Source organism: Lycorma delicatula, chromosome 1 (genome assembly GCF_047948215.1).
Source record: "Lycorma delicatula isolate Av1 chromosome 1, ASM4794821v1, whole genome shotgun sequence".
Lineage (NCBI taxonomy): Eukaryota > Metazoa > Arthropoda > Insecta > Hemiptera > Fulgoridae > Lycorma > Lycorma delicatula.
Genome location: NC_134455.1, coordinates 185,178,251 through 185,192,894, shown reverse-complemented (window position 1 = coordinate 185,192,894; position 14,644 = coordinate 185,178,251). Strand labels below are relative to the sequence as shown.

Below are 14,644 nucleotides of genomic sequence, written 5' to 3'. Positions count from 1 at the left end.
CGGAAATATGAACTTGATTTTTGATGTGTGCAACTATCATGTAAATATCTAGATTTTTTTTAAGATTAACATTGAAAGGGATGATGAAAGGTAAAAATATTTCGAATAATAATACCAAATTTTCCCCATTTCCGACTATAATAAACGAGATCTTCAGTAAATTTAGGCTTTCAAATACTCTTTCGATAAATGTCTACATTTTTCCGGTTTTTTGAATGTCAGTTTTTCGGGGGGTGTGACGATATACAGCTCAGCGGCTCAACCAAAACAGCTATGCAACTGTTACTGTATGTGCAACACTCATACTGGCTGCACCTGCCTCCGGCTAATTGACTAAAACAATATAAAATAAAAAAAAGAAATTGATCGCGACGATTGATTGAAACGCAAGTAAGGAATATAGAGCGGGTGAAGCCGCGATGGGGATTTCAGTACGGTGGTGGGGGTTGGTGTGGCAACCGGAAGAGACACAAGGCGGGTGGGTGTCTTCCCATATGGGGTTGGGGATTTTAGTATATATATATATATATATATATATATATATATACACACACACACACACACACACACACATTAGCTCCCCATCACAGCTTCGCCTGCGCTGTATGGTTACTTGCGTTTTCCGTAGCGGTCACTTCTTTTATTTAATGTTCTTTAGTGAAGTAACCGGGGATAGGTGCAGCCAGTCAAACAGTTACGGTAGCAGTGGCTGTGTTGATTGAGTCACAGCGCCGTATATCTTTGTAGTATTTTTAAAATCGGGATTACAAATATCCTAAAATGGATTTTAAATATTTATCTGATTAGTGTTTGCAAGCCCAAATCTACTGAATATCTAGTTTACTATAGTCGGGATTGGAAAAATTTATTATCATTGTTCAACATTTTTTTTTACCTTTCTTCATTCCCTTTCAAGGTTGAATTTCAAAAATCTAGATATTACTTTATAGACATGAAGATTACACACACAAAAATCAGGTTGATTTCTTTATTTGTTACCGATAAATTAAAAAATAACATAATTTTAAAAAATCAAAAATCCATTTTAACAATTTTAATCTCTGAATTTCAATAATGTAGAAACCAATTTTTAGATATTCATATTAAGATTATGTAGTAAACAAATTGTAGTAAAATCTTTGGGTTATTGGTAATAAAATTGTCATTTATGTCCTCAAACGCCTGACGTTGATCTGGTACTAATTTAGGAAGATTTAATATAAAACCTTTCTGTTCATCGATGTCGAAAGAATGTTTTAACATTGTATCATAAGCATTAATAGCTTCTTGTTATCACGTGTTGGTGTTGTTAAACCGAAATCGTAGAAATATTTCTCACTTAAGTAACGACAGTATCGTTAATGTTATTAAGACCTCTATTCAGTATTTCATCTAAAATAATAATTTCAACGTTATTGATTTGACGTCGGATTTGATGGTAAAATAGCTTTACAAAAATATTTTTGGAATTTCCCACAATTCCTTCGGTTGGGCAGGATGACAAAAAAAGTTATTTAATTGTAAATAATCCTCTTAATTTAGGCAAAGACTGACGGATAGAAAAGCATCAGCAAACGTTTTTTTATATTGATAATCATTTTTCAATAATCCGAGTGTAGCACAAGCAGCTTTGTGTTTGGTGTAGCACATCATCAACAGTTTCAAAGTAATCAAAAGATGTAGGTCCCTTAACATTATGCAATAACTAACTCAGATGAAAGCATTCACTTTGATTTGGATGAATTGTATATACTCTACCCAGAGCAGCATCCTTCTAGATTCCAGCAGATCCTTCGATGTCAGTTCCGCACTTTCTTCTGCTAAACTTGTTATAGTATATAGTTATAGTATATAGGAATTTCAGGATATAACAGTGTCTTAACGAAGTCACCAGACTGACAAAGCTCAAAAAAAGCAATAAGGGTAGTTTTCTGTGGACTTTCAGCGATTCCTTGAAGATTTTTTCAGTGAAGTAAATACGTTGATAGTTTTCTAAGTGAACCATTAAGGGAACAATAGTGGCGTAACGTAGATGTATTGCAAAGTCAAAAAATCGTCAATCGGCCTCAGACGTACATGTATATCTACCATTAATGTACTGATTCAATTCATCTCTTTGACTTTCAACCGAAAAAGTTACTTAACTTGAAACTTTCATAATATATTTGCAGATATGATATAATCGCTTTCACGGATTTGTAAAATTCAACATTTATGTGGGCATTAAAGCAACGTGACAATACTGGGCAATGTGGGACGATCAATTTATCATCAATATTAATTATGTTACCTTGCATGTTCGAAGTTGTCGTATGACCTCCTTCCTCTGGACTTCTCTTGCGATAAACCGTCACTTCCAATTTGAGTGTTGCAGATGTACATTCGAGGATACGTTTTTGAAAATTTTCCATTATCATAGTGATGACCTATTTATATCACCAAATGGTCCGTGACCCATATGCTTACAAACAGTGTCATAATAATAGGTCAACATTTTTATCAAGGAGTTCAGCAGATATGATAAGATCAAATTTGTCAGGTCGTATTTTAGTTACTAACCATACCAGTATGTGACACTGAGGTGAGCCTCGTTTTTACCACTCGACACTTAGTGCATAGAAGTTGACTGAACCAAATATTTCTTTTTTGTTAATAAGGTCTAGGAGATTTTTCATTTGCAAATGGAAAACTCTGGATATAATATCGTGTTTATACTGATAAACACGATAAAAATCTACTGAGATTTTTGACAAGTGAGTTGTTCATTTTTACCTCTGGCTATTCAAGATTGCACGTAACAGTTATAAATAAATCTGGATGCCCATGTTTACATACGTATGTTATTGTATCTTGAGATTTCTCATGGATATACCGTGGTGAACCAGTAAAATATGAGGGACGTATGACACTTTAACTCATGTTGTTAGCTAACACTGGTATCCTGTTGGATAGTTTCTCGAAAAAAAAATTAATTGTAATCATCAACACGTAATTCTATTTTTGTTATTACGAATAAAGGTTAATCTTTATTAAGATTGGTCATTTTGGCCATCATACCAACAAAATATTAATTAAATAAGTTTCTGTAATAATGTAAAAAGTTTCAATATTATCTCGAACCAAGTTGGTAAGCATAAAATTGCATGCAGGAAACTGGTTTATTTTGTTCATTATTATTTAGCGGAATAGTTAGATAATAGCCATCTTTTCCATTCAAAAACATAAGGGGATATTGTAAAGTATCATAAGAATGATGAAGCTCAGACACACGTTGCATTTCACCGTCACGACAATGTAAGATTATATCTCTAGATCCTTTATCTTAATCGACAGTAAAACAGCAACTCCATTAGTAGTTGGAGCATTATAGAGATCCTTATGCTGATTAATAGGTACACGATCAGCATGAATTACTGATTTAGAATCTTCGGTGTTACCCAAAGGTGTGTTGTCAATATTGCATTTAAACTCTGTGATCAAATTATTGTGATCCAGCAATAGTTGCTGGAGTGCTGTTATTAGTCCCTTCTTCAAGTTTGGAACAATATTAGTACGACGAGAAGTTTGATCAGCATCAGAAAGAAAGTAAATTTGTAAAAATTGGTGACTCCAGGTGCTGACAATAAACATGCAATGGTAAACGTAGGCAAAAAATTCCCTTCTACAATTTGTTTAGTACCGAAAGAAGTCATCTGAAATAAAATGTTGTATTTTCGAGTTTTATCGAAGAAATATTTTGACAAATGATGAGATACTAAAACTAAACGGTTGACTAGTTCTGGTAGCTCATTAAGTGTAGGGAGTGAAACATTCCCAACAGAACAACGCTTGCTAGATGCTTCATCTTTCCATTTATGATTATATATTTTAATCATTGCTCCAATTTTTAAATCTTTACTATTAATATAATCCCAATGAGGATGATATTCAAAAGCGGAATTGAACTTTAAAGTGGCTTTCCTATATTGTATAGCATCATAGAATAGATCTTTACGCTCTTCCATAGTCTCATGTAAACGCGAAGTTGGCATCATCTCGCATCTGTAGATTTTCTACCAATATTACGTCTCTTCCGTTTCGTTACGGTTTTATAAAAAGAACTCAACAAATACTGCCAAAATAGATAAATAAGTAAATAAATTTGGATAATCAAATATTTATCGCTGAAAAAATACCACCAAAGAGTAAAAAAATTATGGTGCGTGGTTTTGTTTGATTGTTGTATGTGTTAACATTTTTATTTCAGCTGCTATTGGAGCAGAGTGGACCAATGGTGTTGCGCCGGGTGACTGCACACCGCCTCCCACCACATTAAAACAAAACTTTATTTTACGCTCTCTCGCGCTAGAAGCAGTCCGTTGTCAATTAATTTTCAGTTTATCTAATCTAATTTCTAAGCGAAGATTATTTTAATCTATATTTGATATTTGTATTTTTATTTAATTAATATTATTTATTCATTTTATTTATTTGAATAATCAAATATTTATCGCCTATCACAGAACCAATATATTATATTATCAGAAAAATTGAATACAACTGCATTAACCTAACTACTATACGAATATCAAAGAAACGAATTAAGATTATCTGATATTCAATGATTAAAAATTATCGGCAGTGATTACTTAATCACTCTCGTGATTAAGTAGACTGAATTTAGCATAACATATCTGCCACCTAGTGGAGAGCCAGTACACTTCGTAAATGGTTGTTGCCTGAGCTAAACACATCCGCCGCCTAGTGGAGAGTCAACATACTACGTATGAAGGTAGTGAAGTGTCAACATACTACGTATGAAGGTAGTGGCATAATGGTTTTATATTTTTATTGTTGTTTTTAATATTTTTTCGATAATTTCGAGATGAAATATATCTATAAACCATCTCAGATGTGCCAAGAAACATGGGTAAAATTGGTTGCAATTGATTGGGTAGTTTTTTGTTTATCCCGGACAAACAAAATCCCTTCCTCTTTATAATATAATCGTAGATTATATAATAGTATATTTATATTTTTAAAACTACATCATTCCAATTAGTTACAGAAAATTATAAAACTACTGTGACTAAATGTAATTTATTATTTTTAAGAATAACATATTATTTGAGAATTATTAAATATGAATCTTAAATTTAAATAAAATTTCTATTTATTTAATTTCAATTGCTAAAATTTCGTAAAGTTTTTGAAGTTTTATTTTTAAAATTCCTAAGTACATTTTATTTTTGCTAATTAGTTCAAACAGTTACTATCTTAAAGACTATTTTGAGAATGAAGCGTTTAATATTTATTAATTTTAAAGTGTTATCACTTTTTGACAAGCTGTTAAAGCAACATATTTCTGAAGTAGTATTTTGCATAAAATATAAATTTTATATAATAATAATAATATCAGTAAAAGTTTCTTCGAGTTTATATCAGAAATATTTAGTCTTGTAATAATTTATATATTCAGCAAAAGATATTAAAATAATAACAAAAAAAGGCTAATAAACTTACGTACTGCAGGAATTTTATGTAGACTTACCGTTCTTCTATTTAGGAGCAGGTTAACTATATTATTAGAAATTTTCATTATATGTGAGTAATTTTTTTTTTAAATATATAAACTATATTGAAGAGATGATTAAATTACCCTTGCGTAATAAAATGTCATTAGCCATACTTATAAAATTAAAATGATGCTGTTTCTAATTGTTATCAACCGCCATAAAAAATAGTATTTTTATTGAATTTATTGTAATTTTTAAAGGTTTTAATTTGTCATCCATAATATTTCAAATTTATTTTATAAAAAAAACAAAAAAAAAAACATAATTACAAAGCTACATAAGATAAATTATAAAGCCCGGAACAATTTTCTGTTAATTTTGAAGTTTTAGGGTAGTATACCTTTTAATAAGAGGTAATATGAAATTTTTAGTGATAAAATACATTTGATTATTAATATTATTTTTTATATTAATGTAATATTATTTTTACATAATTTACATTTAAACCTGAATAAAAAATTCATTGTTTAAAGACATTAAGTGATTCAGAAAGTAATTAAATGGTACTACCTAAAATTCGAATTCTGATCGCCGTTCGTGTAGGCAATAAGAGTTCAACATTCAGCACTTGAGACCGCGAGACCCAGTAACCGCATCATTATTAATACAAAATAGCCAAACGGCTATGAAGTGCTAACTGAATAGTTACTGTCACGAGGTATTTTCAACTGAGTTCTACACCTAGCGAAAATATTATTTAATTATTATATAATATCTCAAATCAAATTTTTGCCATTATATTTCTAAAAATATATGTTAATTAAATAGATTTTTGGTAATTTCGCATTAAGGTATATCATAAAAAAAGGCAAACAATCCATTTTTTGATATTTGTCAGTTGTATAATATACAAAACACCACACATTAACTGCTGAACTCATGAATGTATAAAGGATGATTTTTTTTTTAAATCAATGTGTTCCATGATTGTAATCAGTTTAATCTATGAAAAAATATTCAGATAGCCTATTGGCTCGTCTAATTCTTCAAAATACCTTACAAGCATTCAACCACGGAACGTATTAACACCCTGACCCAGCTTATTTCATATTAGTTATCTCATCATTTTTATACCCTTTAACTTGATATAAAATCTTTAAATATTTACTACTATTATAATTTTATTTTTCAAAAACTTTTAATTAATTTTTATTCATTTAATTTTAATACTAAAAATTAAATTATAAACCCTTTCGTAAACAAATGACTCTAAAGTTCATCCTGCTTCTTTTATTAAATGACTGGTATAACATACCTACGTACATATTAAACCTTATTTGTTATCTGTAGCTTAAATCTTCTTTAAATCTATCTCTACATTGAACCTGTATCTTTTTACAGTCCCGGATTTCTTGGAAAGTCGTATTGTTAATCAGATCTCGACAACAGAAAGATAGTCAGATAGTAATATTGAATAGTCCATCACTTTTAGTATGGGAATACGTTAAATAAACTTTATTCTGGGTCATGAAGACACATATAATATACTTTGAAATAAAGGATTTTTATTTTCATATTAAAGGTATAATGGTTTTATAGGCAGATAAATTTAATTTCACAAGCATTATTACAAAACAGGATTACGAGAATAAAAAAGGAACTGTACTAATTACCACTATTAGTAAAATGAGAAACCAATTTCACATAGGCAAGTTGCAGATTCACCCTTATGTAGCAACACAAATGCTAAACCTCTGAAAAGGTTTTTAAAAACAAAGTTATTTCCACACGATTATTATTTATATTACAATTAATACGTTTTACCACACTAACTGTAAATATAATTTCAAAAACTTATTTAACATTAATATTTCATTTAGAAAATATATTTTAATAAATCCAATGATTCTATTTACAATAAATAAGATACGTTTTTATAAATAAGAAATGTTAAACAAGTTTATCATTTAAAAAATGTTGGCTATACTTAACACTTTTATGAGAAAAAAATTAAAAAATACTACCAAACGGAATACTATCAAATAGGAAGTTCCTAATTTAATATTAAAATTTTAAAAAATATCAAAGAAGGCATTATTTAAAAACGTTATCATTATGCCATATAAAATATAATGTATTACTTTTAATACCAGTATCTATTACGTTTCATAAGCAAACCCGACGTAAAATAATAGTCGCTAAAAAAACGGCATACCCGTTCCAAAAAAAATAACAAAAAATCTGTGCCAGATTTACTAGTGAAAGTGAGAAGTAAAATACCTATAGCTTCCTATACTAAGCCGAATATACTAGCATATCAAGCCCTAACAAAGAAAAGAGACATTCAGCCATACATGGAAATATTTATTTGCTCAGTTATTAGATATATTACGGTATCATTACTCATAGAGAAAATTACACTGAAAATGTATTTCAGTCATTAGTGCTAAATTTTTTTACTTTTTTAACTGCTAAATACCGGTACAGGTAATACAAAACTACAAATTAGTGTACTTTTGTACTTCCATTTGGAAAACAAAGAATTAGACACTATATCTACTTAGTTGGGATTAAACTGTTCCTTCGGGGACTGCATATAATGTATTTTACCTAAAAAAAAAATATATATATATATTTATAGTAGTGATTTATAAAATAATTTTTTTTTTTTAATTTGTTGACGTATTGTTAAAAATATTTTATAGTTTGCCTAAGGTATTCCTTTTTTCTATTTTTTCATGAAGTGATTGTTAGTAATATAATACAAAATTAGTTTATGCTGAATCTTTTATTCATTATTATTTCTCGGAGGAAATTGAAAAATACATTACATTAAATTGCAGAAGTATTTTTATTATGAAATCAAAATCAGTATAAATTTAAAATTCCAATGTGACGTTACCTTACGACGTTTATCTATGAAAATGTCATTTGAATCGAGTTTGTTAAAATAAAATAGGAGGGGATAAACACGGTTAGCTTAAAAAGAGGTTTCAAAAGTTTTTAACTTATTCACAAAGTTAGTAAACATTATTACATCAAGAGATGGAGGGTGGAGTGAAAACATATTTTTGTATAAATTAGTAAAAGAATATAAAGTTACATGGAAAGAAGTTACTAAAAGGAGAGGAGGACTGGTTTGTTTCATAAAGCTTTATAACTAGCTAAATATTTTAATGCTGACATTTAAATCAATTAGTTATTTCTAATGTAACTTAAGTAAGTAAATTTTCATCATTGTGTAGATTATTTAATATAATAAACGTAATATTTAATACAATATACCGTTTTATTTTTTAATAATTAATATCTATTTGTACCTTTAATTTTATAAAATTTGTCTAAAATTCGCCTTCGTTTATATAAAAAAAAGCGCTAAAATTACAAATAAATTTAAAAAATGTAGTATTAAATGTCCTTATTAAAACAGTAAAACAGAAACGCATTTATATAAGATATTTTAAAATTATGAAGGCCTATAAAATTTACGTATTTCGTTTCTCAGGGATTTAAATTCTACTTTAGAATACTGTTTTCCTTTCTAAAATAAAATAGAAATTTTATCTAAGAAGAAAAGTTTTAAGGTTTAAAAAGTAAAAGTAAAATAATTCATGAATAACTGTCTCATTTAAAACGTTTTTTGAAATACTTGATAAAAAATAAACTTGTGTGTACTATTCATAATCATATTATTTAATAGTTATCGTTTTGCTGATCCACGACTTCAAAAAAAATAAATAATCAGTATTACTTATGGTAACACTTATGTTAATTACATTTAGAAGTTATCATTTATCAATTAGCTATTAAAAAATTGCAGTTTATTAAAAAAACAGCGATAATAAAATATCAGCGTTTATATATTGTCATTTTTTAAAATAAATTTTTCTATATGATTACGAATCAGAGTCCGTCCATATATAGGACGCTAAATTACAAACTAATGTCAAATTACATGTAAATTTCATTGATTTGGATGCTAAAATGATTCACAACACACGTTGTGGATAGAAACCGTCCTCAATTTCAAAGCAAGTTTACAAAATTGACTAGAAAATGTCGTTTATTGGATGTATACACAATAATATAAAACTATAAAATTTCAAACTTTAGTCATAAAAGACTAAATAATATTTGCTACTTAAAATATTGTTTAGGGTAATAGATTACGGCAAAAATCTAAATTTTTTTCATAGAAAATATAACAAATATTAGACTATAGAACTTTATAGGTTTGCTAAAGTAATGAAATCAGATAAGATGAATTAAGGAGTTTTCACGGACTTAAAGTAATTCAGTATTAAAATGGCCGGCACCGTGGAGCGACTGGTAGCGTTTCTGCCTTTCACCCGGAGGTCCTGGGTTCGAATCCCGGAAGGTATGGCTTCTTTCATATGCTACAAATTTCCATTCGGGGTAAATTATCATAGCAGTCGATGCTCGTAGTTATCATTAAAAAAAATGTAGAATCACAGTAGGATAGTGATTGGAGAAAAAAGAAAGTCATCTTAATTTCACCGATTAACATGAAACTATTTTCTTTGTTGGCAATCTCAAAATTCTATATCAGACTAAGGAAGAAGATATTACCGAATAATGACTAATTTAAAAACTTAAACTTTTAAAACTTAAAACATTTAAAGGCTGTATTGTTTTTTTTTTAATGGTTAAGTAATTTAACTTCACATAAATTTTGTTTCACAAACTTTTTCTCAAACCATTTTGGTTATATAGTATTTAAGTGTAGGTGACAATAAACAAATGACATATATTAAACAATTTCAATCAGATTGCATTGCAAGATCGCAAAGTATTGATGTTAAATTTTTAATCTAATTACCTACTTAGATTTTAACTTATTAAACATTTTAGAAAAAGTTTCTATATTTTCTACAATTTTATCAATTAAATTATAAAATCATACACACATAAAATTTCCTAAATAAAATAAGACGTGTTATATAAATGACAACCTTGACACCGATAGACGTATTTACAAAAAGAAACAAAGAATAATATATTTATTTTAAAGGAAATATATTCATTCAATATCACGGGAAATTATAGTTAATACAGAAGTGCTATGAGGAAGAAGCCAATGACTTCAAAATAATATGCCCTAGAAACGACGTAGACGTAATTACTAATTTCTCAGTAAATATTAACAATGCCAAAAAAAATGTGAAATAGAAAATAAAAATATTGTGAAATATTTTGTAAAAATAAAAATTGAAAAAATAAAAAATACGACAGTTTTAGAGAAGGTACTGAAATACAGTGTTTATTATTTATTACCTTATAGGTTCCCAAATCTTCTACAACACATCCGAGAACTGCTTCACGGCTTACAGGTGTGGTCACGTTGTCAATAGATTTTCCAAACTTAGGCACATCTACAAACAATAAAAAATAAATAAATAACATATCTCATTCGTAGAAAAAAAAAACCTTAGAATTAGAATCAGATATTTTTATTTTAACCTTTAATGAGTCTTTATATTTTATTAAATACCTTGTTTTAATAATCTGTACATTGTAGGATTTGTCTTTGTCTATGTCATCGATTAATCTAATTAACCTACTTGGTACTTCTGAAACGGATCTAACGTATGTGAATTAAAATTAAAATCCTTAGTCGGAAGTATTCTTAACGTCAGATGAAAAAGGTTCATTTAACAAACCGATATAACTTTCCTACACAAAAAATTGAGTACATATATATATAATTTTTCCATCATAATCAAAATTCAGTTAATTTATAAACTTAATTTAACTAAACGAAATTTTCGTATAAAATTACCTTTATAGAAATACTAGGCAATTTACAAACACAGGTTTCTTTGCATTCAGTAGCAATTAACTAAATGAATTATTAAAGAGTGATGTGAAAAAGACTGATGGGTAAAGATATAGTGAGAAGCGAATATATTGAAATGAATCTATATTTACATTTTAAATGTGGTTGAAGATTAAAGATAAAATAAAATAAAAAGTTACATCAACTTACTTGACTATTCAATTCAACTCGACGATATTATTTTTTTTTTAAGGTTAGATGTTTTCTTAAAATTCTTTAATAAAACTAATAAAGTACTTCTGTAAAGGTTGTTTTTCCTCAACGCCTATTGAATTGAATTAAAATTTATCCAGAGATCTATTTCACTAATATATATATATACTGTATGCAAGCTGTGGTTGTGTAAAACTCATTTATTTAAATTTTATTTTATTTTTAATTTTCATTAAAAACCAAGCCCTACTTAAAACATGTTTTAACAGAATCCAAATATTTGTTTTTACTCACTAATTAGACTACATTTACTGAATATTGAATCCTTTATATGTATAAAAAAACTCAAGATAATTAACGTAATTGAAAACAAGAAGCTTTCCTTATATTCATTAAACAGATATGAAAAAGTTTTTTTTAATAATTTATGAGACGCCGTTACGAATATTTTATACTTGACAAAAATACCGGAACGTAATTATTGTTATTTTTTAGTATTATTTTTCTTTAATATACAGATATTTTTAATTTTTAATTTTTTTCATTCAATAGTCTAAATCATTTTATTTAAGTTAATCTGCTTCTATGACTGCAATTATATTTTAACAGTCAGATTACTTGTTATCATTATTGCCAATCAGCTAATATTACTGCTGTTCTTTAATGCTGCTGGACACAGCTAAACTCCAGTAAATTTCGTAACTGGATTTGATTATTTTAAAGGTTCTTATTTGTGTGGTTTTAGTTAATGGTATTGTATGAATGTAGTGGTTGATCTGTGATTGATGATTCGTTCCAACTGATAAGTACTGTTTCAAAGTAAGTCCTATTTTAACTTATCTATCGATATTTCGTCTATTAATTTGAATGTTTGTAGAGTTTCATACATTCACGTTTTCACAATTGTTTTTTTTAATTTTGTATCAGGTTAATTGTTATTAAGCAGAACGTCGTATTTTTAATAAGTTTTCATAAATCTTACTTTTTAAATTTATAGTTTCTCTTTTATTTGAGAGGAAACTGACAAAGAAACTACAAAAAAGTGGAACATTCCATTTCCAACCTGCCAAACACTGGTTTTCCATCTTCTTATGACGCGACTACTGATGACTACTGATCCCACAATTTGTGATTTGTTTCCTAGCGGCTAATGGTCACATATTTATTTTTATATGTCTACTCTACCCTTAAGCGTAACGTTTTTTCTCTGAGGCCGTTCCCCTGCTACTAGAAACATCGTGATTTTTCTCACTACAATAATTATTAAATTGTTAGTATTATATTGGTTTTTAAAAATTTTTGTTGTTACGAATCCAGCATTTTACTTACATTATAAACGCAAAATATATTTTTAGAAATTAAAAAACAAAATTTATGTTATACGGTAAATACTCCTCTAAAAACACTAATACTAAAACTAATTGTTGGTAACTGGTAAGAAATAGTGAATATGAAGTAACCAATACTGTAAAATTATTTTTAAACCTTCAATAATCGGTTACGATCGAGTAAAAATCTACCTTGTACATTATTTTTAGATAACACTTCTTAATAATTTAATTTTTTACTCATGGTAATTTCTTAAATTTAGTTAAAAATTCATGTTCGCAGAACTACTAGCAAGAAAGATAATTGAATTTATATCATGTTATTGGATTATATAAGTGAAAATATGAAGTAAAATAAATCTGACCAATACTTCAATACAACTTAAAATTTAACACCTCCTCACATCAGTGAGGAATTATATAAAAGTTCACTAACTCTAACGATCATTTATATAATATTTAATCTTCTAAAGAAATGTAATCTTTTCCTTGATTTATACGTTAGAAATATGAAATGTTTTAAAAATTCACAAATATTCAATCTTTTACTAAGATACATTATTTTTAAAATGGTATCTCATAAAATGCACTGAAAATAATTCAGGTGTTTCGATCTGTTTGAAAAACAAGTTGCATCAGATTAAAGTAAAAATACTCATTGTGTTATCCATGTTGAGCCTAGTGATTAACTCACCATCACAAATCATTTTTTTAACAGCTGATTTTCGAAGTCTAAGGTTCTGCAGGTTTAATCCTAGTAAAAGTAAGTTACTTTTATACGGATTTGAATATTATATATTGGAAAATATTTCATATTTAGAACTATAAAACTTTACGGTTAGGATTCAATTAACCACACGTCTCAGGAATGTCAGCCTGAGATTGTACATAATTAGACCTCATATACATGTCATCCTCATTTCAGTTGGCCGTGAAGGGGGTTACTTATTGTTCAGTAGTTTAAAAGATTGCAACGTACAAAGAAGGAAAACAAAAGAAACGTAGACTGTTATTCATGTAAATCAGGATATATCCATATATTTGTTTACTTCCAAGTGGGTATCGATATATGGTTCAAATTGAAAAACGACTGTGCCTATCGTTTATTAAACATTGTCAAAGGTTAAAGAAATTAGCCTGAGAAAGATTTTGCTGAAATATTTTATAAAATTCATTTATTTCATAATTTTTACAAGTATTCAGTAAACTTAACTCAATTTTTTTTTATCGACCACTCTCTCTGACCTCTCTTCTATCTGTACTGATTAATCATACAAACTTATCTTTTATCACTCCTACTCAGCTTTTATATTTTAATGTTATCTTTGTAGTTTAAACAAACGTGAAGAAAACGCCCTACATTTCAATACGTATACATAATCGTATGCGCTAAAAATAATTACCTCAATTAATGTACATTTTCTTATCGTACGGAATACGAATAACGGTACAATTTAGTTCCTTGTTTTAGCTAATTTGTAGACTGATGTTATATACTAGAAACAGCATTAGTATGATTGAAATATTAGTTTTCTGTTCTGTCTTCTCTAGAAATTATTACCAATGAACTTATTAACTTCTAAAATAAAAACTTTTGAAATTACGTAAAACATTCTGCAATTAAATTAATTTTTTATTAATTATTTTTAACATAAAGAAAAATTAAAGCAATCCCTTTTTTTTGTAATTATATTTTTAGTTTAAATTCTTAGATAGATTTTAACAAAAATAAATTTTTATCAGTTAAAAATGATATTAAAAAAAATTCCATTTGAAGTTTAGTTTTTCAATTTAATTGGATATGAGAAATT

General features: G+C 27.9%; 1 protein-coding gene across 1 annotated transcript in view; it reads right to left on the bottom strand.

The window, feature by feature from the left end:
- LOC142317727 (opioid-binding protein/cell adhesion molecule homolog) overlaps nt 1–10,919 on the bottom strand; it is a 306,375-nt gene extending 295,456 nt beyond the window's left edge. The window contains exon 1 of the mRNA XM_075354275.1: nt 10,791–10,919. Within this exon, the coding sequence (XP_075210390.1) occupies nt 10,791–10,919 (129 nt within the window). The remainder of the gene's footprint in view (nt 1–10,790) is intronic.
- Nucleotides 10,920–14,644: the final 3,725 nt, after the last annotated feature.